Below are 23,226 nucleotides of genomic sequence, written 5' to 3' on the forward strand. Positions count from 1 at the left end.
TATTTTTAATTATACTTTTATAATATCGATAATAAATTTCAAAATAAAATAAGAACACAATATAATAAAAATTTAAGTGCAAAAATTATAGTAATACTAAAAATAATTCTAGACGAAAATTTTCATGAACCTATTCTTCTTTATTTTCTAGTCATTTTCTTATCATATCTGCTGCCCTCTGCAGCATACACTTTTCCACACAATTATTTCATCAATTGTGGTTCAAACATCAACATAAACTTCACTTCCGGCCCTAATTGTACTTTTATGAAAAAATTTTATATAATAAGATATCAAACTAATATAGAAGATTATTAAAATTATATTGAAAGTTATTAAAATTTTATCAAATATTATGAAACTTTTAACAAAAATTAACAAAACATATCAAAGACTATTAAAATTAAAATTATATTAAAAATTATCAAAATTTATTTATATAAACCAAAATCAAAATCAATCGATTAACATTTATTATTATTATTATTATTATTATTATTATTATTATTATTATTATTATCGTCCGCAAAATTTATTTATTGAATTAAATTTTTAAAGATAAAAATTACATATGCATCACGCAAATGCCAAAATTACATGAGTCTTGAGGATTGGGCTAAAAATTGCCACACTATTTTTTATTAATATGCAGATAACTCTTTAATACAGCAGCATTGAGAACCATCTTATCATCACCAGGATAATGCTTATGATTTTCATTTCACCAAAGATATTAGGTGCCTAATTGGATCTAACGAAAAACCTATTTTCATGCATGATATATATGCGGCTAACTAGGTAGATGACTTTCTTGATCATGTGCTTTTATTTAATTATATATAGTCGTATTTAATTTAATCTGATCTGAGCCTTTAATGAATGCCAGGCGCTTTGTACGCCTTCACAATGGAGAAAGACTCTTCTCAGAGACAATCCCAGCTTACTTTGCCATGTTCAATAACTTGAGGGTTATCGGACAACCACTTCTGAGTCGTGGTATGTGTTCCTTCCTCTCTAGGGAACTATCTGGATCATCAAGTTTCCATCTACACAATAATTGCAAAGTTTAATCTTCAACATACCATAAAATAAGAAAGGATTCATATATAAAAGGATTGAAAATAGCTTACTTGTATCCACTAGTCAGTCTATGCACAAAGACCAACATTAACACTTTTGCCATATTTATGCCTAAGCATGTCCTTGGTCCTGCTCCAAAAGGGAGGAAACTGTAGGGCTTCTGGATTTCCTGGAACATGATGAAATATAAATATACTGTTAGAATTCCATGACTAATAGTTGGAATAGTTGGAACAGTTGGAATTCCAAACAGCAAAGAGGAAAAGAAAATCAATGTTGCAAGTTAGCTTATTACGTCAAATCTTGATGGGTTGAACCGCCTAGGGTCCTTGTACACATCAGGGTCATAGTGTACACAGGTTGCATCGACGTTTACAAGCCACCCTTTCTTTATCTCAACGCCTGCAACACATGGATATAAGGGTGATAATTGGTAGCAATAGATTAATAGAGGTTGTTTTGAAGAAGGCAGTAGGATATAGCCTCATATCATTCTACAAGGAGAAGAACGGTATAAGTTTCCCAGCCTTGAAACTTTTTTATCCTGCTGCTTTGTTAGGTTCAATTAATAGATAAACAACAAGGGAGACTTGCCATCAATTATGCAGTCATTCATTGCAACACGGGGAAGCCAGATCAAGACATTCGCCATTCTCAGTGTTTCTTTTACAACCTGGAATTGCACGAAGTAAAATGTTGAGGCTATTCCATACATGGAGTGATAAAAGAGGGCGAAAAGGAACTGCTTCATATATTCTAACCTTGAAGCCATATGACATATCATTAAGATCTTCAAGGGTGAGTGAGGCTCCTTCTGGTTTATTTCTGGCTATTGACAATTGTTCTTCCTGCAGATTGGAAAAAAATATTTTAAAAGAAGAAAAGAAGTTCTTTCGTTACTTCAGCAATAAATTTGAACTTGCCTCTTATTTCTAGATTGTCCATTTAGGAATTTGGTAACCAATGATTGAAATCATATGGATTATTGTATAATGATTTTTGGGTTTGTTCCAACTGCTCTCTGAACTAAAGGTTCAGTTCTATACATGTTTGCATAGTGTCAATGAAAAATCTCACCCTAAGCCTGTCAAGGAGTTCTTTGTTATCATCTAGGAACTTGACACACCACATCATAGCAGATGCGGTGGTGGTCTGCCCTGCAAGTATCAGTGTTATTAGGTTATCTATCATCTCTTGATCGTCAAGCTTTTCATCTGCAGAATACGAATCTCTTTCTACCATGGACTGCAGAAAATCATCGAAATACTCCTCTCCACTCCGTCTTCTGACAATCATATTGCCAAAGATTTCATTGAGCTTTACGCGTCCCTGTATAAACTCTTTATATTTAGCAACAATAGCTTGGAATTTAGAGATTAAAAGCCACATAGAGATAATGAAAAGGCTGCTCATTGCAAGGAACTTTTTTATCCTTTCTTTATGTCCTATTCTCAGTTAAATTCACAACAAGAAGCTGTTTTATTTCATTACTATCAGTTCAATTTCTTGCCATCTTCTCAGGTCAGGCCTGTCTCAGAACCAGGCTAGCAACTGCAACCTTCTCTTTGGTGTCATATATCTTACCTTCATGCCTTTGTAGTATCTGGTGCCAGGAATCATGAGGGGAATGGATAACATGGAATTGGAAACATCGGTGCAGTCTTTTTCAATCTGTTCTAGCAAGGGATTCTCTGTAACACTCATTAGCATGTTCACTATTGCATCAAAAGTTATCTGCAAGATAGAATTGAGAGGTTAGTTACTCAACTGCAAACAGCTAGCAATATTACCATTTCTTTCCTTGACATATACATATTTGTGGACCCAATCACACCATCCATGAAACACAGCTAAACAATTTTATTACCTTCAAGCTGAAGTCAATGACTCTAAAGCTTTCCCCACTTTTTTCGAGTTTATCCAGCCTTTCACACAGCATCTTGTCAAATTTTCCTACGAACTTGGATAAAGAACTCATGGAAAAAGGATCAGAGAGAAGGCGTCTTATTCTTGTGTGGATCTTATGTGGTACAGAAAACACGCTCATCTCTCCAGTTGCATCTGCCATTGATTTCACATATGATTTGTTGAAATGAACAAAATCGTTAGCTAAAATCGTTTTTGCCCCCTCAATGCTTGGAACAAACACATGAGTCTTGCCGAGTATCCTTGTTTTGAACCACTTCCCATACCTGTTTTCATTCGGGTTTGTCAATCATGTATTCTATTGTTAGCACAGGACAATTCCAAATCTCATAAAATAGTAAAAATACTACAGAAGCAAAAAAAAAAGTTATTCAGAATTTGGTGAAGAAATCTGTTCAGAATTTAGTGTTGCATTCAGTTTGTATAGGGTTAAAATCTGAGTCTAAGAGTGAAATCGGATTAAATTAGATCAAATTCGATAACGGGTTGAATTCAGTCATGTCTTGTTTCAATTGTGAGACCAATGGGCTAGTTATCATTATCTCATGTCTTCATCCGTATCTGATGCGAACAAAATTTTTATGAATTTTCTTTGTATGAAATATAGTATGTTTCCTCAAGAAGAAAATTTGTAGGCAAGATCCATGGAATAATAGATAATTGTATGCACTAAAAGGTATGTAGGATGAAGATGAAGAAGTTAAGATCACAAACCGTTTTCTTCGTTGCCTAACAAAATCATAGCATCCTTTTGTGCTGTAAGAAGCCGAAAAGAAAGAGAAGGTTTCACCAAAAAAAGGTAAACCCAATTGGCCAGGAATACCATCTTCATCGGTTGAGACAGTACTTTCCCAAACTTTCCATAGAAGAGATGCTATTCCTATTGAAAGCATTGCAACTATGACAATACCATAATGGTTCTGTACAAGCAAGGTAAGCCCTTCTTTCGATAGATTCAACATTTTCAGCTTCGAGAAACAACAAAACTTGTGTCGTATGGTTCAAATGGTGCATTGTGCTGATAAAATAGAAAGAAATGAGTTCTTAACAAGACAAATGCTTATGATGCTTTGCAGTGAGGAGAATCTTAGGCTGGATGCTTAGACTTAATCCCGGCAAGATTCACACAAAGTAAAGACAGTAGATACAGATTATCTTTCAATATTTATTATTCTATATAAATATGATGTGGACTAAAAGTTGAAATTGGACAAGCTGAAGGCATCCTTTAGTATATAGTGAATCGGAGATTCCTCATGTATGAGCTGGTCATATATGCTGTTGCATACATATTTTTAATTCTACGGTGGGTGCTAAGACATAAACAGGAAAATTTCACATAAGTCATAAGCCAAAGACAATCTTCATCGCCAGAACTAGGAGTGGAGCTTATATCATTAGCCTTAATAAAATGGTAGATTAAGGTGATCTTTCAATTCTTTCTTCCTTTTTTTTTTTTATTGGTAATATTACGGATTATGATGTGGAGAAAAAGTTGAAAAAGGCCAAGTTCAATTTATGCTTTTGGTAGTCCTGAGAAGATCCCTTTAACAGGAGAATGTCATGTTGTAATTGTTGCCCTATTCCACTGAAAGGTGAAAAAACTACTGGGAGTCTGAGACTGAGAAAATCAAACATGTTTTGTCAACAAAATTGGAGAAATTTGATGATTGGAAGTGTAAAGATGTATGCAAGAGGTTTTTTTTTTTTTTTTTACCATAGATGTTTGCAAGAGTTAGGTATACAGGAATGGCTGTTTTGCTTCATGGAAGTGGAAAGACTACTAGTTTCCATGTTCAAGGATTTTCAACTGATTCTTCTATAATAAACTGATGATAACCTCATGATTGACAAAAAATGTCAATTTGTTTACAATAGCAGACATTTAAACTATAGGAAACTCATTTAATAAGCTTTAAGGATGAGTTATAGCTTTTGTCTTTAGATTTAAGGAGAATGTTGACCTGTTGGTCCTGTAGACTTGGTCTGACGGCAAGAACAAAGCAAGTTCAGCAGACAACTTCAGCTGTTTAACGTTGGCTTACCTCAAATGACAAAGACAGGGTGAGAAGATTTCACTATAATTGAGTAATGATCGAACCATATAGTGATATAATAATGAAATGGTACTTTCAACTCAAAGACCTCAATTATACCAATGAACCTGTCATCTGCAGTACAACAAGTTGTTAAAGTAAATAAGGATAATGAAAGGCCATTTATATGGTAACAGGTCACATTGACAATACACTTGGAAATTTTCTATAATCTCAACAAACCCACAAACTCACAAGCCAAAAATGCTGAACATAGTGGCTAGAGTTGAAATGTCCATTCAACACAATGAAAGTGCTGAATGACACTTTAGATTCCAACTGTAGTGACAAACCTTCGAACAGAAATAAAGGCTCTATTCAATGTGAAGTAGGAAATTCTGGTAGTGTGTGAAGTAGCAGGCAAATGGCATTGTTAAGAAGTAGAAAATACTAGTCTTAATGATATGCAAGCTATTATTCTTTTAAACAGCAAAACAGCTCGAGTCATGATATAATGACCAATATAGAAACATTATCATCGATGCTTATGTTTTCTTTTTAGTCCTTCTTTCCCATTAAAACTATTAAGTATCCCACAATGTACTTAATAAGCAATCAATCTCATGCATAAGCTAGGTGAAACTGTTTCTTCACAGCCAAGGCATGCCCTTTTTTTATTTAGGTAGAGTTTCACTTGTTTCTGTTCTTTGCCTTCCAAGCACTGAAGATGCTTAACATGAAGAAATAATCACTCTTAGGTCATCCAAGCTTATTTTTCCCTGTTCAAGGCCTTCAGGGTAATGGGGCAACCACTTCGGAGACGAGGGATAAGTGATTTCTTTTCTAGGGAAGGATCAAGATCGTCAACAGTCCATCTACACAAGAATTTCAAGGTTAAAATCTTATCACGTCATAGAATAATTCAGTAAGAAGGGGCAGAGAAAAAAGGGGATGTAGAGAGTGATAAATAACTCACTTGTATCCTGTTGTCAATCGATGTAAAAAGACCAACATTGTCACTTTTGCCATATTCATCCCCAAGCATGTCCTAGGTCCTGATCCAAATGGGATGAAACCATATAGCTTTTGTGTTTCCTGGAACATAAAATTACAGATATATTATTGGAATTCTAAACAAGGGAAACAAAATCAATATGGAAAGTAGAGCTTATTACATCAAATCTAGTAGGGTTGAACTGCATAGGATCCTTGTATAAATTAGGGTCATAGTGAATACTGGTTAAATCAATGTTTACAAGCCACCCTTTCTTTATCTCAAAGCCTGCAACGGATAAATGTGATAATAGAAAGGTAATAACATCAAAAGTAAGTTGTTTTAAATTTAGACTTGCCATCAATTGTGCAGTCATGGAGTGCAACACGGGGCAACCACAACACAACATTTGACATTCTCAGCGTTTCTTTTATGACCTGGAGAATTGCAAGAAGTAAAATAATGATGCTAATTCCACACATGCAGTCAAAGGAAAGAGCCAAGGGGGACTGCTCTGTTTGTTTCTCACCTTTAAGCCATATGGCATGCTGTTAAGATCTCCCAGGATAAGTGAAGTTCCTTCTGGCTTCTTTCTGGCTATTGCAAGTTGTTCTTCCTGTAAACCGGAACAATGTTTAAATGAATAAGTCTTTTGGTTTACTTCACCTTTATGTGCCTCTTGCCCTACCCTAAACTTCCATTTAGAAATTTATTTACTAATGGCTGAAATCTTTGATTGAATATTTATTTAATGATTTCTTATTTTGCTCCAAATACTTCATGGATTAAAAGTTCTGTTCTAATCACATTTGCACAGTGAGATACAAGTCTCACCCTAAGCCTGTCTTGGGCTTCTCTGTTTTCATCCAGGAACTTGACACACCACATAATAGCAGTCGCGGTGGTGCTCTTCCCTGCAATCAACATTGTTATAAGGTTATCTATGATCTCGAAATCATCAAGCTTTTCATTAGGTGGATATGAATCTCTCTGTAACATGGACTGTAGGAAGTCCTCAGAGGATTCCATTCCGTTCCGTCTTCTGGCAATCATCTCTCTAAAGGTTCCCATGAGCCTTTTGCGTGCCTGTATAGACTATTCACGTTAGCATAAACAGCTTCGACTTGGAAGAATAAAATCAACATGGTGAGAGATTAAAACAAGCTTGTCTCGTTTAAATTTTTCTACCAGCTTTTACTATTTCAGCATCAGGACCAGGTCATTGCAAACCCTGTGTACTTTCTCGATGCTGTTTGTCTTACCTTCATGCCTTTGTAGTATCTGGTGCCCGGAAACATTACAGGAAAGGCTAACATGGACTTTTCAACATCAATGCAGTCCTTTTCAATCTGTTGTAGCAAGGAATCATCAGTAACACTCATCAGCATGTTGCACATTGCATCAAAGTTCATCTGCAAAACAACATTTTCAGATAGTTTAGGAACTCAGCAGAAATGTAGGTAGCACTATTATTTGTCTGGGGGTACCAAACTGGTAATCTATGACATGATACATTGTTGTTGACTCATCATACTTATTACCTTCATGCCAAAGTCAAGCACAGAAAAGCTTTTCCCACTTTCTTCTAGTTTATTTAGCCTTTGAATCAGCATTTTGTCAATTTTTCTTACAAATGTAGATAAAGAATCCATGGAGAAAGGATCAGAGAGAAGACGCCTAATTCTTTTGTGGCTCTCCTGTGGTACATATAGCACGCTCTTCTCTCCTATGGCCTTTTCCATTGGTTTCACATATCCCTTGTTGAAATGAACAAAATCATTTGTAAAGATCGTTCTTGCACCCTCGGTGCTTGATAGAAACACATGGATCTGCCCAAATATCCTTGTTTTGAACCACTTTCCATACCTGCTTTCACAAGAATTTTAAAACTTAAATGTTCTATATACTTCTATTGCTAGACAATGATAAATTGAATTCTTTTACATGTGCTGTGGGAAAAAAATTAATGGTGTTTAACTTTGATCTAGAATTTGGTGTCAAACTTTACCTTGATAAATGCCTAAAATAACTTTTCTGCTTCATCTGGTAAGGCTTAAGTAATCTTTAAGCCAAAAGAGTTGAATAGATTAAATAAGTTCAAACATGGTGAAGTTTAACTTCATCCATATCTTGTTTCAATAGTTAAACAAATAGACCAGACTCAATCAGCCTAGTGATGCACTGACAATTTTAGCATCATATAATTTTCTTTCATTAGTTCCAGTATGTTGTCTCAGAAGTGGAGGCAGTTAAGATCCATGCAACCAAACTTAGAAAGCAGAACATCATGATTGACGAGAAAGAAACATATAGGGGGTTAGATACCCTGTGTGATAAACCAGGAACTATAGAGGGTGAAGTGCTGGAAAAAATCACTAACCATTGTCGTCGGAGTCTAACAAAATCATAGCACCCTCTTGTGCTGTTAGTGGCCAAAAGAAAAGAGAAGGTTTCACCTAGGAAAGGTAGGCCCAGTCGGCCAGGGATGTCAACCTTATCAGATGAGGTTCTTCTCCAGGATTTGGATAGACAAATTGTTATTCCTATAGAAAGCACAGCAACAATGATGATATCATAATAATTCTGTGCAAGGAAGACAAGGTCTTCCATTGATGGACTGGACATCTTCAGATTGGTTGCTCAAACAAGAGGAGACAAAAGCTTGAAATTTATTGTTCAGGTGGTGCAGCACTGTATATATGTAAAGGAAAATTTTATGTTGAGCTATCTTCTATAATAAGGGACATCTGAATTGTATGCTTAAACTTAAACAACACAAAATTAACATAGATGTCTCAGAGTAGGGCTTATATCATTCCCACTAATAAAATAGTTTATTAAGATGCATGTTCTATCAATTTTGTAATAATAATTATGATATGGAGAAAAATTTTCAATTTGGACAAGATGGACGCATGCTTTAGTATAGTGATGAGAACATTCCTTCCACAGAAGGTGTTATGGTGCTGTGCACATATTATTAGTGTTGCGCCATTACATTGCGAATGGTGACCCAACAGTTGGGACTTGAGTCCGTAAGTAGTATACAAAAGAAGGAGAAAATTGATAGTTGGAAGTGCAAAGATGTATGCAAGCTTAAGGTCTCAGTGGAGCTCTATGGAAGTGGAAGGACCACTAGTCTCAAGGTTTAAGGGTTTTGATCTGAGTGGTGTGTGATAATCTCATTACCGAAAAGAAATGTCAATATGCAATTTGCAAGAGCAGACAGTTATAAGAGAGTTCACCTGAAGTGAGAGCTACCAAAGACAGCTCGCAGTGGTGTTCTGTCTGTCAGATATGGTAGATATGCTATGTTGCAGATAAAAGTCTCTGGTGGAGGAGGCCCATGCGGCTATAATCCCATGTGTATAGTTGCAGAGGAGCTCAGATTCATCAGTAGATATTTCTGTGACTGATATTAGGTATAAAATTGATTGACATTGTACCTTTTTTTTAATCAAAACTTCCAAATGCTCCATCTTTTCAACACCACAAGGCTCTTCGTTCGCATTAGAGTGAGAATGTATCATCTGTTTACAGCCAACCTGCTAATGGTGGGAAAGAATCATTGACTATGACTTGTATGGGAAAATGGTGGGGACTAAGGAGACTCAGAAAGAAAATTCATGATAATCAAAACTTTGAACAATTGTTAATGGTATGATACTGTTCTGGTGATTCAAATCTAGTCATTAAGAACTCATGAACCCCTGAATAAACTAAATGCAGCTTGACACTAAGTTTTTAGGTAGTAAAACAAAATAGTGGCACAAACACTATGGTCTCATGGTTCTTATCAGATGGTCTCATGGTTCTTATCAGACAAGTTTCTCATGTGTTATTCAACATTCCTCGAATATTTTGTTCTTTAGGGAAGGGGTTGCTCTGCATCCCAACCTCAGCCTGTTGAGAAAACCAATGCCTTAATTTGGTTTCCTTCCTTTTAACTTTCATTAAACTCCTCACATAAGAGTTTATTACAGGCACAATGAATCTTCATTCTATGTCATAATAATTAGTGACAAAAAGATCTACAGCATTGAGCGAGCTCAGACCTTTTTGAATCATATTAGCTTGAAGGTGTAGCTAATCCATATGGTCAAGGATTTCTAGTACATTGAACAAGTGATATATGTTAGTTAATCAAATCTAATAGCTATTTGAAATACTTTTCACCTGTGGAAAAACTAAATATCTGATGAGCGTAAGATAGGCCAAAAACTGTTGTGAACTTATGAAGCATTATGGAAAAACATTAATTCTATTACTTGACAAGAAAATGAGTTTGATTTTAAGGAATTAAATATTGACAAAGGAAATTCCTAAAGAAAGGGTATTCCCCTTTACTATTCTTTTTCCCTATTGTAATGTTCCTAATTCTAAATTCTACCATTAGTACTAAATTATCGGGTTACAAGTATTCCAGGATTCACGCATACCAGTTTCTAGTGCCAAATATCCTGTTTGCAATTGATAAGACTATCAAAACGTACTGCCATGCTTGTTTCACCCTTCTTCTCTTCCTGGTCTTCTTGAAGTGGCCAGAAAAGAAGGCTTCCCAGTCTGAATACTACAAAATTTTGACACCTTTATAAGAACCGTACATGCCCTTAAGTCACAATCTTAATAAAATTGTTTCCACCCCCTAATAACTAATAAGGAAATGAATCTTGGACGAATTCCAAATTCTGGATATCATGTGGTAGTTTCCCATCTAAACAGATGTTTTATCAGACAAAGTTCTTTGTTAAGATTCTCTCCTTCATTCAAGAGGAAAGAGAGCCTGTATTATATCCATCTTGTTTATAGTTAGCCTAATTTTTAATCTCAGTTGCATCACTTTCTGTCACCTGCTTCTAAAAAGGGTTTGCTGCACCTTCCACTGAGACCAATAAGCTGCAGACTGGAGATGGATATCTGCCAGGAAATGTGTATTATAGAGTTGTCCACTGGAAGACCTAATAGCAAGCTTCCTGGCGAAGCAGCAATTCTTTCTTGAATTAGCCATTGGCTCTCTTTGACAGCTAGAGGAGGAAACTTTTTTGTCAGTTGCTTTCACCTTTTTCACCCAGTATCTTGCTTTTCAGTTGATGTAAATGGGTTGCAGTTTTACTAATCAGTTTGTCATACTTTAAGGAAGCAAGACGTAATGCAGTCAAATATTTCTCTTTGCAGTCTTGAGCATTTATCATCCTCAACCGCTTTTGACTTCCTAACCTCTATTACTTTTCTCCCATGAATTAGTCATGCCAGCAAAAATTCAATAAAAAAGGTAAAATCAGGCAATAGGTAATTCATTCTAAACCATTTACTCTCCAACTTGCTCTTACTTGCTCTGTTAACTTATTCCTCCCTTCCTTCCCTCACTTCTTGCATGACTTGAAAGTAATATCTCTGACACCCGTTCTCTTTGTGACAGATATCCAAGCCAGCCTTCCTTTCCACTTTCTAGCAAGCATCCGGTGACCAAACAAAAAAAACACGTCAACACTAATGCTGGTTGATTAGACAATTTTTCTTTTTTTTTAAATAATTTTGAATAGTGGTAAGCTTCCTGCCACATAATGTGTCATACTACTGTATATGCATGCGTTAGAGTAATGTAGCAAGACTGTTTTCTTTTATTTTTATTTATTTATTTATTTTTTGAGAATAGCTTTTCAAACATAATCTGTCGCCGTAAAAGGACAGTGATAATTGGAAGAATGAAGATGTGCATACAGAGGGTCTTAGTGGAATGATTGTTTTGCTTCCTGGAATGAAAGGACTAGACTTTCAATTAGGTCTAAGGATTTTGAAACTGAGTGGCCTATACAGTGTTGCCATGATTGGGAAAATGAAAATGCTTATCCGGAATATGCAGGAGCAGTCAGGCAAAGAGAGGGTTTACCTCAATTGATGGCTAAAATGACAGCTTAGAGTGGTGTTCATGTGTGATCTATAATGATTGTAGTAACAGATGCAATGTTGAAAGTTGCAGATTAAAGTAGTTGGTGGAGGAGGCCCATTCTTACACAATCCCGTGTGTTTTGCTGCAGGGTAGCCCAGGTTGATCAGTAGATATTTCTCTTTCACTCAGATTTTAGTTTAAATCTTTGTGAATCTTGAAAATTATGAATAGCAGATTACAGTTGCTCGATCATTGTCATCAGACTGGTTTTCATACACCAAGCTACTCGTGTGGAAAAGAAGCACTGACATTCAGCCTCGTTGCGGAGACAATTTACTATTTATAGTCAGGCCTGAAAGGGCAGATGAAGACATAGAATATGGGCTTTTCTCAGGCTCTTTGAGACTATATTTAGTCAGGATGAAACTATCAAACCCTGTCAGAATCCTTCAGTGGGCAGAGTCCAAAGGAAGTAGTCCATTGCCTGTGATTACCCAACAGTGAACCCAGACCCAAAATACTGGCTTTCATATATTTTGATTTCTTTTATCATAAATCCGTTTCCTGGGTCCTGCAACTTTTGATTTCAAATTTTGGATGAAGAAGACTGAACACCAAGTGAACCGAAAATGTAGCCAACTTTGTCAAGATTTACTACCACCTAGTGTTTGGTCAATTTGGACAGCTCAAAATGCAACTTTTGAAGACTTTAGAAGGATGACAACTCACCTCAAATGGGAAGCTAGTAATACACGTCTTTTGACCGACAAAACAAGCAGCGTATGGGGGAGGAAGCTAATTGGAAATTTCAGTTAGTGCAAATCCGGTTATTGTTCGTAAATCAATACACACACAGAACCTATACACAGAATAATAAATTCAAATCAAGAATAAAAATATATAAATATATTTATTTCGACTCAACTCAAAATGATCTACTCTAAACCTAATCCACTAACAAATAAATTTTTATAACAATGAGATTTTTAAAATGAAAAAAGTTACAAAAAACTTCTTATTTAAAACTTAACTCAAACTCAATTACATCATTTTAATAGCCTACTCATTTGGCTATTTTCTAGGTGTCTAATTATTTGAGATTACCAAATTAAAGCCAAAACATCTTATTTATAACGGTGAAACCCTTATATTTTTAAAACTCTCGATGTTATACGAAACAAACTCAAACTCTTATAATTCTACTTAACTTTTAATGTGAGATTATGAGATTTAAGGTAAACCCCAACAAATCTTTCATTGACTTGATTCTCCAAACATTTCAACAGTATCTGTAAAGTTAATACGCTTACTTTTCTTCTTTTTTTTCATCACATGAATCTAAGCAATTGAACCTCCATCAAGCATGTACAACTAATTTTTGATCCTATTCTTTTGTAAAATCACACTATCATTCTTGTATACTTTTAACCAATTACTACTACCATAATATGTATACCTACGAAGCTAACTCATCCAAAGTAATCAAATTGTAGTTACAACTTGATACATACCTTACATGACGAAGTATCTTAACAACATTATTATGAGATCTAAGGTAAACACTCTTAATGCCTTGAATCTGCACCTTTTCATTGTTAGCAACCACAATATCTCCATTCTTTACATTCTCTTTCAACTTCACAAAGCAACTCTTACCATTACAAATATAAACTGTAGCAGCCGAATCTAAAACCAACCTTTATCACTTTTCAAAATCTGAGTCTCATCTATACAAGTTATCAAAATGACATTATCATCATTAGACACAATGACAGTAGTATCACTCTTTTCTTTATTTGATTTCTTCTTATCATTTACCCTTTTGAAAGCAACTATATTCCTTCTCATTTTTTTTGCAGTGTTTAGATATGTCTTTTCTCACCCCAATAATAACATTTTATGTCACTGTAATCTCTGTCTTTTGACTTGGATTTCTCTTTTGATCCAATACCTTTCTTTTAAGTCCTCCCGCAATCAAAACCTTCTACAGCTAGTGTACTCCTTTATGTGATGAGTTTTGTGTTCCCATAAACTTTTTATTCTCACACAACAAGGCAGTCACATCATTTTATTTCAAAGTAGACCTACCCACCAATAAAGTCTAAATTAAAGGCTAATAAGACTTGAGCAAAGATGATAATAAAATTAAAGCCTTCTGTTCATCTTCTAACTCATCAATAGAAATTGTCAGCAATTGAAAAACTAATTTATTAAACTCATTTAGGTGATTATGAAAACTCGTACTTTCTTTTATTTTTAGAGAATACAGATCTATCTTCAAACATAATTTGTTAGTCAATGACTTTGATGCATAAATACTCTCAAGCTTATCTTACAAACTCTTCGGAGTACTTTCAGTCAACATACTTTCTTTTTAATTCTATTCTAATTACTGTCAAATATTTTTTCAAGCTTACTGCTCCGTCATGCTTAATCTAACCCTTATTATACTAACATATCTTGAATCGTACTTGGGCATAGGTATACTAGATATACCTTCTTTAGACATCTTGAAATACTTGCTTTACAATCTCTTAGGCTTGCCTCTCATCTTCCCAAACTTCTTGCTTTGATAACATTTGTTAGAGATCATCATAGCTCTGATATTACTTGTTGAGAAATTAACATGCACCTGTAGCATCCACATACAAAATGACAAGTTCAAATCAAGAATAAGAACACACAAATATATTTGTTTTGACCCCATTCAAAATGGCTTACTCCAAACCCAATCTACTAACAAATAAATCTTTATAACTGTAAGACTTTTGAAACGAGAAAAGTCACAAAAAACTTTTTACTCAAAACTTAAACAAAAACCCAATTATACGCTTTTAATAGCCTATTCACTTAACTATTATCTTGGTGTCTAACTATCTGAGATTACCAAATTAAAACCAAAACATCTTACTTATAAAAGTAAAACCCCTTATACCTTTACTAAACTTTCGATGTAAGATACAAAATAAACTCAAACTCTTATAACTTCACTTAATTTTTGATGTGGGATTATGAGATTTAAGACAAACCCCAATAATTATGGGTAATTGTCTATCTTCCAAAATATCCCTGAGCTGACGTAGCATTTTTGAAGGTTGAGATTGCATCATTTAAAGCTGGGATCAAATATTAAAAAAGCTTTCACTCGGCTATAAAAAAGCCCCCTTCATGCATGCCACAGCATTTTTTTTCTTGGCTAGAACTCTAAGTGCTGGCAGCTCTATAGTTGCTATCTTCTTGGTTATTTAGTCTGTGTTCTTTGTTTTTCCTTTTGTTTTAAATTTATTTTAAGTTTCTTTTACATTCCTTTACTTGCTATTTAGCTTTACTTTAGTTTCTTTAAACAAACATTTTTCTTGCAATTTCAATTTATATTCAACACAGTTTTTGAGTTTCTAGGTTTGATGTTTAATAATTTTAAAGTTAATTTCAGTCTCAACAAATCATGAGCTTTTTATATGTTGTTCCTCTACTTATTATTCTGATTTACAGTGCTTCCTCTTGATCAAAGAGTTTTAATTAAGCTAGCAAATTTAATTTTTTTAAAAGCTGTTTCCAGAATGTTATTTTATTTTCAGATTTTATTGTGTTCTGGTTTTTGTTACTTTTCAAGCTCAATTCGGTTTCAATTTGTACCAAGCTTTTTAGTACTTGTTCATCTATGAGTTATCTAAGCTTCTATAAAATTTGATGGCAAAATTCCATATATTTCGAGCTGGATCTAAGATTTAGTAGGAGCTATTCTGTTTTCCAAGCTGAAATTTCAGATTTTGTTTTGCTACGGTTTTGGTTCAATTTCAAGTATTGAACGATGTCCAATGCTCTTGAAAATTTATGTGCATGTTCATATATTAGTTAGTTACTTCCACAAAAAATTTGGAGATCAAATACTATCAAATGAGAGTGGAAACTTAATTTTAATTAGATGTTGTCCAAAACCTGTTTCCAGATTTTGAAGTTTGCTTTAGGTTGTTTCTTTGATTTTTCACGGTTGTTTGAGGGTTGATAAGGACGGTTCAAGGTTGCTTCTAGGTTGAGCATTCACCTATGAGCCACTTTGTTACTTGAATAGTGTTTTAAATTTTTGTTTAATTTATTTTCATGCTCTTGTTTTACTACCCTATTAATTTTTGGTTTTAGTTTGCTTGTTCATTTCTTTGAGTTTGCTTCTAAATCATTGATTTTGTCATTTTAAGCTACGTATATTTGGATCATAAGATCAAAAAACTTATCTCAAGTTTCTATTTGGTAAAAGTCGTAATTTCGCAATTAGAAAGGAAGTCATACCATTGATGAAGATATCATCCCACCTTCTGTAAGACTATTGAAGAAAACAACAATTGCTGCTTGGCAAAATGATATACTAAAATTAAAACTTTATTAGTCATTTCAAACATTTATAATAACCCAATTACATCAAATTATTGTGAGTATTAGGTCATGAAAACAACTTATACATTCACTTCTTTAAAATGATAGCCTAACTTTACCAGTTCCGAGAATAGGCCAAAGTGCTAGGAAAATATTCCTATAGCAAGGCTTACCTACCTTTTAGCAAGCAAATAATATCTCTCACGGATGGAATTTTCTTGAATACTAACATCTTTTTAGGTGCATTACCATCAGTTGAATCACATCTTCCCCTTCTTTCAAGATTGGTTGTGTTATACCGTCGACTTGATTTGGTATACTTTCTTCAAGGAATATTCTTATGTACACTACTGCAAGCATTGATACAAATGTAGCAACCTGAAAAGGTAAAAAAGAACTTGTAGCAAAAATTTTGAGATGCAACAATCAGCAAAGGTATAGTCTAGAGGCTCTAGAGAAGGTTCAAGGAAAAACCTAAAATGTGGAACCAGTGGGGAGGAAACGAGCCGTTGAGGTTGCACAGACAAATGCACTCGAGCTTATGCCTGAGAGAATTCCAAATTCAGATGCATAAAAAGCCTTGCAATATCAAGTACAAAAAAGAATATATGAGAGGATCTAAATAGGTTCAATCAAATCCATTAAGATTGGATTTCTTAGCTCATATAAGACGTCGATGATCAAGTCTCTATTCACAAGTCATGACTGCAATAAAGTTTCACATTTAAGTAAAGACAAATTATGTAACAATTCCATTATCAACCGAACCTGATATAAAAAGAAAGAGGGGGAGATTTTTTTCTTAGGATTTTTTAGTCATTTATGCTTGCTTTTGCTCCACTAGTGAGAGGATACATTTTCCTTTTGAGGTTGAAGTTATTCAAAGAAACCCCCTGTTAACGCAAAATTTAAGAACCAGCAAGTTCAAAGACAAGGATCAATATGCTATCAATATAACAATAAGAGCATGAGTAATGATATTTTTTCACACCATTAAACACTTTATAACATTTATTTCTTGTGAATATAATTGAATAATCAGACTATCGAACACTTTAGCTTTATATGACATAATTGCGCATTTGTTCCATCATCTCAAATGCATACAGGATAATAATGTTGGAGTTGAACATGACACTTGAGGCCGGGTAATGGTATATTGAAATTGAAGTGAGTCTTGGAATGCAATTTCGTGACGAGAAAGATGGTTACCAAAGTTTCCATTTGTTTACCAATTGTAAGTCCAAAGACATGTCTTCTGCATCTGTATTCAACAAATTATCAAAGTCTCTTTCAAACATGTACCCCTCTGCAGCATCAGCTTTCACTGCCTATGCCTCAATTAGTACTTCCCTGATGCTCTTCCGATCAATATTCAATGATCTCATTCCCTACCCTCTCCTGTAGTCTGCTCTGAGTTGCTTGCTTAGGTTATGCTCTGGTAAGCAAACTGATGGGATTGAAGCAAATCAAGTTTTTAATGCTTCTGAAGTTTACTTGAGTACCAAGATTAGCCCTGACAGCAAAAGAATCAAAGTAAGCAGACGTTCAAAAGACAAGGAGTTAGCATTTAGGCTTGACAAGGGTCAGAGGATCACAGATTCCTTCCAAGGAATTGAGCTGAAATGGAGACATGTTTGTTATGAATTCGAAAGGAAAGGTAATCGTAATGATTCCCAAACAGTCGAGAAAAGATCTTTCGAGTTACGTTTCAAGAAGAAATATAGGGACATAGTTTTGAATTCTTACTTGCCTTCTGTGTTGAAAACTGCTGAGATGATTGAAAGTGAAACAAGGGTTTTAAAGATACACACCTTAGGAAATTCTCACTTCTCTTGCAAGTTCAAGTGGGAATCCATCAAACTTGAACACCCAGCAACCTTTGAGACTTTAGCCCTTGACACAGAGCTGAAACATATGATTACGGAAGATCTAAATAGGTTTTTTAGGAGGAAGGAATTCTACAAGAGAGTAGGGCGATCATGGAAGAGGGGATACTTATTAGATGGACCTCCAGGTACCGGTAAATCAAGCTTGGTTGCAGCCATGGCTAATTACCTGAAGTTTGACATCTATGATTTGCAGCTTGAAAATATAAAAACTGATTCAGAATTGAGAAAACTGTTGCTGGATATTGCAAATATATCAATCCTTGTGATTAAAGATATTGATTGTACTGTGAGTCTGCCTAATCGTCCACGGGTACATATCAGTGGACATAAGCGTGGTGGTCAGGAAAAGCAGGTTAGTATAAAAAATTTTCTACATTTTTACTAATTGAATGGATTTTTCTCCTTGTTTTTCCTGCTGGTATGGTGTTAATGTATCTAATTAGCTGAATCTATACAGTTGACACTGTCTGGACTATTGAACTTTTTAGACAGCTTATGGTCAAGTTGTGGAGACGAGAGGATCGTTGTGCTAACCTCCAATCACGAGCAGAGGCTTGATCCCACTTTGTTGCGCACTGGAAGAATGGACATGCATATTAACATGTCCTACTGCACTGCTCAGGCTTTCAAGATTTTGGCTTCAAATTACTTAGGAGTCAAAGGAAAGCACCGGCTCTTCGGGGATATTGAGGAGCTGCTAGAGGCTACCAAGGTGACTCCCGCGCAAGTTGTTGAATAGCTAATGAAGAATGAAGATGCTGATATTGCACTCGAAGGATTTCTTAGTTTCCTCAAGCAGAAGAAAATGGAAGACAATGAACTCGAGAGTGAGGCCTCAAAAAAGATTGAGATTAAAGAATCCAGAGAACCGAAAATTGAGCACAAGTCTCTCAAGAAGGAAAGCATACCATGCCAGAGTAACATTTGAGCATTTGATGATTTTACAGAGTCTGATTTTGAGGGTGATTTCTGCATTTTAAAAGGTTATTTTCTCTTTTTAATATCTAAGATTTACATGTAAAAAAATTACTACTAATTACCATGATATCATTTGGCTTATGAAGCTTATTAATAATAAATTACTTTACTACATATCCAATTCACATATTACTCTAACCATGTTATAGTCAAGCTGCCTCGCTCTAATAATCTCCTCTCTTTTGAAATGAAGGACAGGTAGGGTTCATGTCTCAAGGTGACCGCTGGCCATCACAAAACAGATTTGACTTTGAGTTTTCAATGGGTAGGGGTCTATATTCTATAACCGAATGAAGTCTTGTTTGATCGTGAAATAACTTGAGAAGTTCCCATTTCTTTGTTGCTATTCTAGTGATGACAGTTTGATTTAAAGCACTGGAGTTAATTCTTCATTTTCTTTTGGCACATGCATTGGAATCATCTTCATCTGTTTTCTGTTCTGCATTAATTTTGCATGGGAATTTTCTGAATAGATAGCTGATTGATGTTTATTATCAACTTGTCATGTAGATTTTGTGAGGAAAGTGAGTTGCTTGGATGAAAGTTCAAACATGATAGACTGCATTAAGAGCCAAACGAAAATGAGTTCCTGGAATTAGACAGAGTTCATCTCTGTAAGTTGTTGAAGGCATTAATAGGATCAAAAGGGAACCCTTTCAGTTTCAATTCTGATCTATTCTGCTGGTGAGGGCTAAACTACATAACCAATTAGGCAATTACCATGTTTTTTTCTAAATCCAGTGGCTAAAATGATTGGACTAATATGTTATATCTTTCAATTTTTACTTGTAAAAATGTGCTCATAAAAAAGAAACCGCTGCTTAAGTTTTCATGCTGAATTTTTGGGGTATTAACATTCAAATTCTGAATTTGTACACACAAATCTCTTCTGAATTAAAAAAGTGACGTTTCATTCAAAGCAGTGAAATCTCAACCCAATTCTACTGCTAAGTGAACACTAGCAGAGTGAACTAGTAAGTGATGCAAGTAGTTTCATGAAAATTATAGTTAATTGCTAGTGAGCGATCATAAGTTCCTTCTCCTGCTGCCCTTTCTTCTACTGATCCTAGGAGACCTACGCTTGGTCTCAGCTTTCTGTCTTTTTGCTTCTCGAATTCCAAACTTTTTTGCATCTTTATCCATTGGTTCATCGCCTTCCAGCTTCTTCCTCTTGAGGAGCTTGACAAGTCCTTCAAGTGCAATGTCAGCATCCTCACTTTTCATCAATTCTTCAGCAACTTGTGCAGGAGTTGCCTCTGTGTTGTTTAGTAAGCCTTCAATCTCACCAAAAAGGTGGTGGTAGCCACGAATTCCCAGGTAATTCGAGGCCAAAAGCTTGAAACCTTGAGGGCTGCAGTAGGACATGTGAATGTGCATGTCCATGCGCCCAGGACGCAGCAGAGCAGGATCTAACCTGTCCTTGTGGTTAGTGGTGAATATGATAATTCTCTCATCTCCACAGCTAGACCACAATCCGTCGATGAAATTAAGCAGCCCTGATAGAGTCAACTGCATAAAACAATATGTATTAGTAACATTAAACATTCTATTCTACATTTCACAAAAGCATAACTGATAATTTTAGAATTCTATTCTACATTTGACAAAAGCATAACTGATAATTTTAGAACTGCAAATAATCAAGCGGCTCATAAACAGCTTGCCCTCAATTTTGATTCTAGGCTTTGATTCGGCTCCACTTAGTTTAATTAAAAAAATGATTTGAATTGACTCCATAAAACTTGGTTAGAGAATTCGCAATCTTGTATATAAGGATACAAAGGAAGGCCTACAAAGTAAACAAATTTTGGCAATGGAAAATTAGCTATGCTTGTAAATAAGGTAAGAGCTCAGTTTATGATGGGGACAAGCATAATCTCTGAGACCTGTCTTGAGGAGTAAATCTTCCTTTCAAATCTCCTGTCGTCCATCCACCTCGCGGAAGAGGAACATAGACTAACCTTTCCAAATGGTATGCAAAGGGCGCATAGATTTAACAACTAGATTGAAAGTTGAACCACACATGAAAGATACATTGAACCATGAAGCTTGTAAGGTACCAAGGTCTAATTTGATCATGACTTGGACAGGCTAAAAGCCTAAAAGCCAGGATATTGTTCAATGAACCACAGGACACAAAAAAACAGGTCTGATAAGGACATCATCATATGATCATGACTTTAAATACCACGAAAACATCTTTTCTGAGCTCTGCTATTCAATGAACAATTGCCTAAGAATTTCTTATGTGACAGGTTGGCTTTGTGTAATGAGTCCGTCAAAAAGAGGTAAAGTGGGTACCGATAAGGAAAGGCTGGGGAAGAAAGAAGGAAGTGGGGACAGTCATATTTGTAAGATAGTCTCTGTCCGGAGCATGCTGAAACGCTTTCTCTATTCCAGTTTCCAGTTAAAACCAGCTTTTTTGGCCAATAATTTTATAATAGTACTGAATGAACCCTTGGTGAATTCATGTACTTTTATAATGAAAATAATCCTAAGTTTATCTGCCTACTGAGAACGAGTTTTAAGTATTTTAGATGAAAATTGTAATTATCCTTTAAATTATGGTGCAGAACCCAAACCTGTACATGGTGATCAGGTTGTTTGCGTCCATCCCCATACCGTCGATCAGGCAGATCAACACTGCAATCAATGTCTTCAATCACAAGTATTGATCTATTCCCTGTTGCTGGCAGCAATTTCCTCAAGTCGGAATCTCGCATTATATTAGCAAGCTGCAAATCATACACATCAAACTTTAGATAATTAGCCATGGCCGCAACCAAACTTGATTTTCCAGTGCCTGGAGGTCCACACAACAAGTAACCGCGCTTCCAGGCTCTCCCAACCCTTTTATAGAACTCCTTCCTCTTAATAAACCTGTTAAGATCCTCCATAACAGCATTTTTCAACTCAGGGTCCATGGCCAACGTCTCAAAAGTTGCTGGATGTTCAAGATTGATGGATTCCCACGTTATTGCTCCATAGTTTCGCATGTTGAGCGTGAACATCTTCAAAACCCTTTGTTCATCTTTAATTGCCTTTGCTCTCTCGAGTATATAAGGCATATAAGAAGCCAAAACTTTGTCTTTGTGTTTCTTGTGGAAACTGAGCTGAAACGATCGCTTCTCAGCTCTTGGAAGAAATTGATCATTTGGGTTGTTACTCTTTTCTGCTTCTGCGCAAACAAATCTCCACTTAAGCTCAACGCCTTCATAGAAATCCACAATCTTCTCACCTTTCTCGAGCCGAATTGTTAAGTTCTGATCTTTAGGGGTTTTGCTTATTTTCAGCTTCTTAGTGTTGGGACTGATCCTGGTGCACAAGTAAATTTCGGATGCATCATAGACTTGGTTCCTTGCCATACCATTGGATTCTTCTATAATCAGAGTGAGTATTTGAGAGCGAGGCTTAAAGAAGTAACACAAAGTTGAGAAGAGATAGTTTCGGATAGGGTAAGGTATGAGATCATTGGCCATGGATCGAAAAAGCATGATGGAAGCAGTCATGGAAGCATACGCCGAGAACAACGATGATGGAGAAGGCATTTCTTTGGTCGAAAACATGATTGCAATTGCAGGCTTCGGAGCTAGAAGAGAAGTTATTTCAAGTTTTTTCAGAAACTGATTTTTTGCACAGTGAATTTCAAGTGGGTTTTAGCTTCATTTTGGTTCAGGTACAAGTTAATATGTAGGGGGAGTCTTACCAGAATTTTATAATATGACAAAATGATAAGGTACTGTAAAAAATGACTGGCAAAATTGAATTCTCGATATATTATTTTTAGTATTAAATTAATCTATGCTAACAGAAAAGAAGGATGTCACAACCCAATAAATTCCTGGCAATATCATATTTGTTATTCTATAAAAGACAATAACGCTATATGTTTTGAACTAGTAGCAGCCACTTATCAATTGTTAGGTCGCATAAATTTTAAAAATATTTTAATTAAATTTAATAATTCATGTAATTAAATATGTTTATTTCATATAAAATATAAAATTATTATGTTATAATTTATATCATGATGTTAAATGCAAAACATATTTTTTAATT

At 35.2% G+C, this 23,226-nt stretch overlaps 3 protein-coding genes, 1 long non-coding RNA gene and 1 pseudogene across 9 annotated transcripts; 1 reads left to right on the forward strand and 4 right to left on the reverse strand.

The window, feature by feature from the left end:
- Positions 1-611: 611 nt before the first annotated feature.
- LOC111293275 (abscisic acid 8'-hydroxylase 3-like) lies at positions 612-5,267 on the reverse strand. The gene is made up of 10 exons (XM_022886069.2): positions 4,971-5,267; positions 3,721-4,024; positions 2,948-3,272; positions 2,665-2,814; positions 2,158-2,409; positions 1,842-1,928; positions 1,675-1,753; positions 1,376-1,482; positions 1,131-1,249; positions 612-1,046 (listed from the first exon to the last, which is right to left on the reverse strand). Exons 2-10 carry the CDS (start codon positions 3,966-3,968, stop codon positions 941-943), a joined length of 1,473 nt encoding a protein of 490 aa, XP_022741804.1. The 5' UTR covers positions 3,969-4,024; positions 4,971-5,267; the 3' UTR covers positions 612-940.
- Positions 5,268-5,442: 175 nt separating this feature from the next.
- Positions 5,443-12,619, reverse strand: LOC111293044 (abscisic acid 8'-hydroxylase 3-like). Of its 5 annotated transcripts, XM_089766666.1 has the most exons (12): positions 11,927-12,617; positions 9,483-9,581; positions 9,282-9,388; positions 8,417-8,727; positions 7,578-7,902; positions 7,299-7,448; positions 6,871-7,122; positions 6,566-6,652; positions 6,395-6,473; positions 6,218-6,324; positions 6,019-6,137; positions 5,443-5,917 (listed from the first exon to the last, which is right to left on the reverse strand). In XM_089766666.1, exons 4-12 carry the CDS (start codon positions 8,659-8,661, stop codon positions 5,812-5,814), a joined length of 1,470 nt encoding a protein of 489 aa, XP_089622792.1. In that variant the 5' UTR covers positions 8,662-8,727; positions 9,282-9,388; positions 9,483-9,581; positions 11,927-12,617; the 3' UTR covers positions 5,443-5,811. The 5 variants fall into 5 exon arrangements, with proteins under 5 accessions (XP_089622792.1, XP_089622796.1, XP_089622795.1 ...); XM_089766670.1 differs by lacking the exon at positions 8,417-8,727 and having other exon boundaries at positions 12,051-12,619; XM_089766669.1 differs by lacking the exon at positions 8,417-8,727 and having other exon boundaries at positions 9,483-9,584; positions 12,051-12,619.
- Positions 12,620-16,287: 3,668 nt separating this feature from the next.
- Positions 16,288-18,245, reverse strand: LOC149516401 (uncharacterized). The gene is made up of 3 exons (XR_016345710.1): positions 18,112-18,245; positions 16,772-17,813; positions 16,288-16,675 (listed from the first exon to the last, which is right to left on the reverse strand). It is a non-coding gene; the product is annotated as an uncharacterized LOC149516401 (long non-coding RNA).
- On the forward strand, positions 17,480-19,117 carry LOC111292840 (AAA-ATPase At3g50940-like; annotated as a pseudogene). The gene is made up of 2 exons (XR_016345709.1): positions 17,480-18,541; positions 18,647-19,117. The product of XR_016345709.1 is annotated as an AAA-ATPase At3g50940-like (transcript).
- A 935-nt stretch (positions 19,118-20,052) lies between these two features.
- LOC111292841 (AAA-ATPase At5g17760-like) lies at positions 20,053-22,884 on the reverse strand. The gene is made up of 2 exons (XM_022885440.2): positions 21,750-22,884; positions 20,053-20,676 (listed from the first exon to the last, which is right to left on the reverse strand). Exons 1-2 carry the CDS (start codon positions 22,731-22,733, stop codon positions 20,194-20,196), a joined length of 1,467 nt encoding a protein of 488 aa, XP_022741175.2. The 5' UTR covers positions 22,734-22,884; the 3' UTR covers positions 20,053-20,193.
- Positions 22,885-23,226: the final 342 nt, after the last annotated feature.

Source organism: Durio zibethinus, chromosome 10 (assembly GCF_047325235.1).
Source record: "Durio zibethinus cultivar Kanyao isolate XHJ-2024 chromosome 10, ASM4732523v1, whole genome shotgun sequence".
Lineage (NCBI taxonomy): Eukaryota > Viridiplantae > Streptophyta > Magnoliopsida > Malvales > Malvaceae > Durio > Durio zibethinus.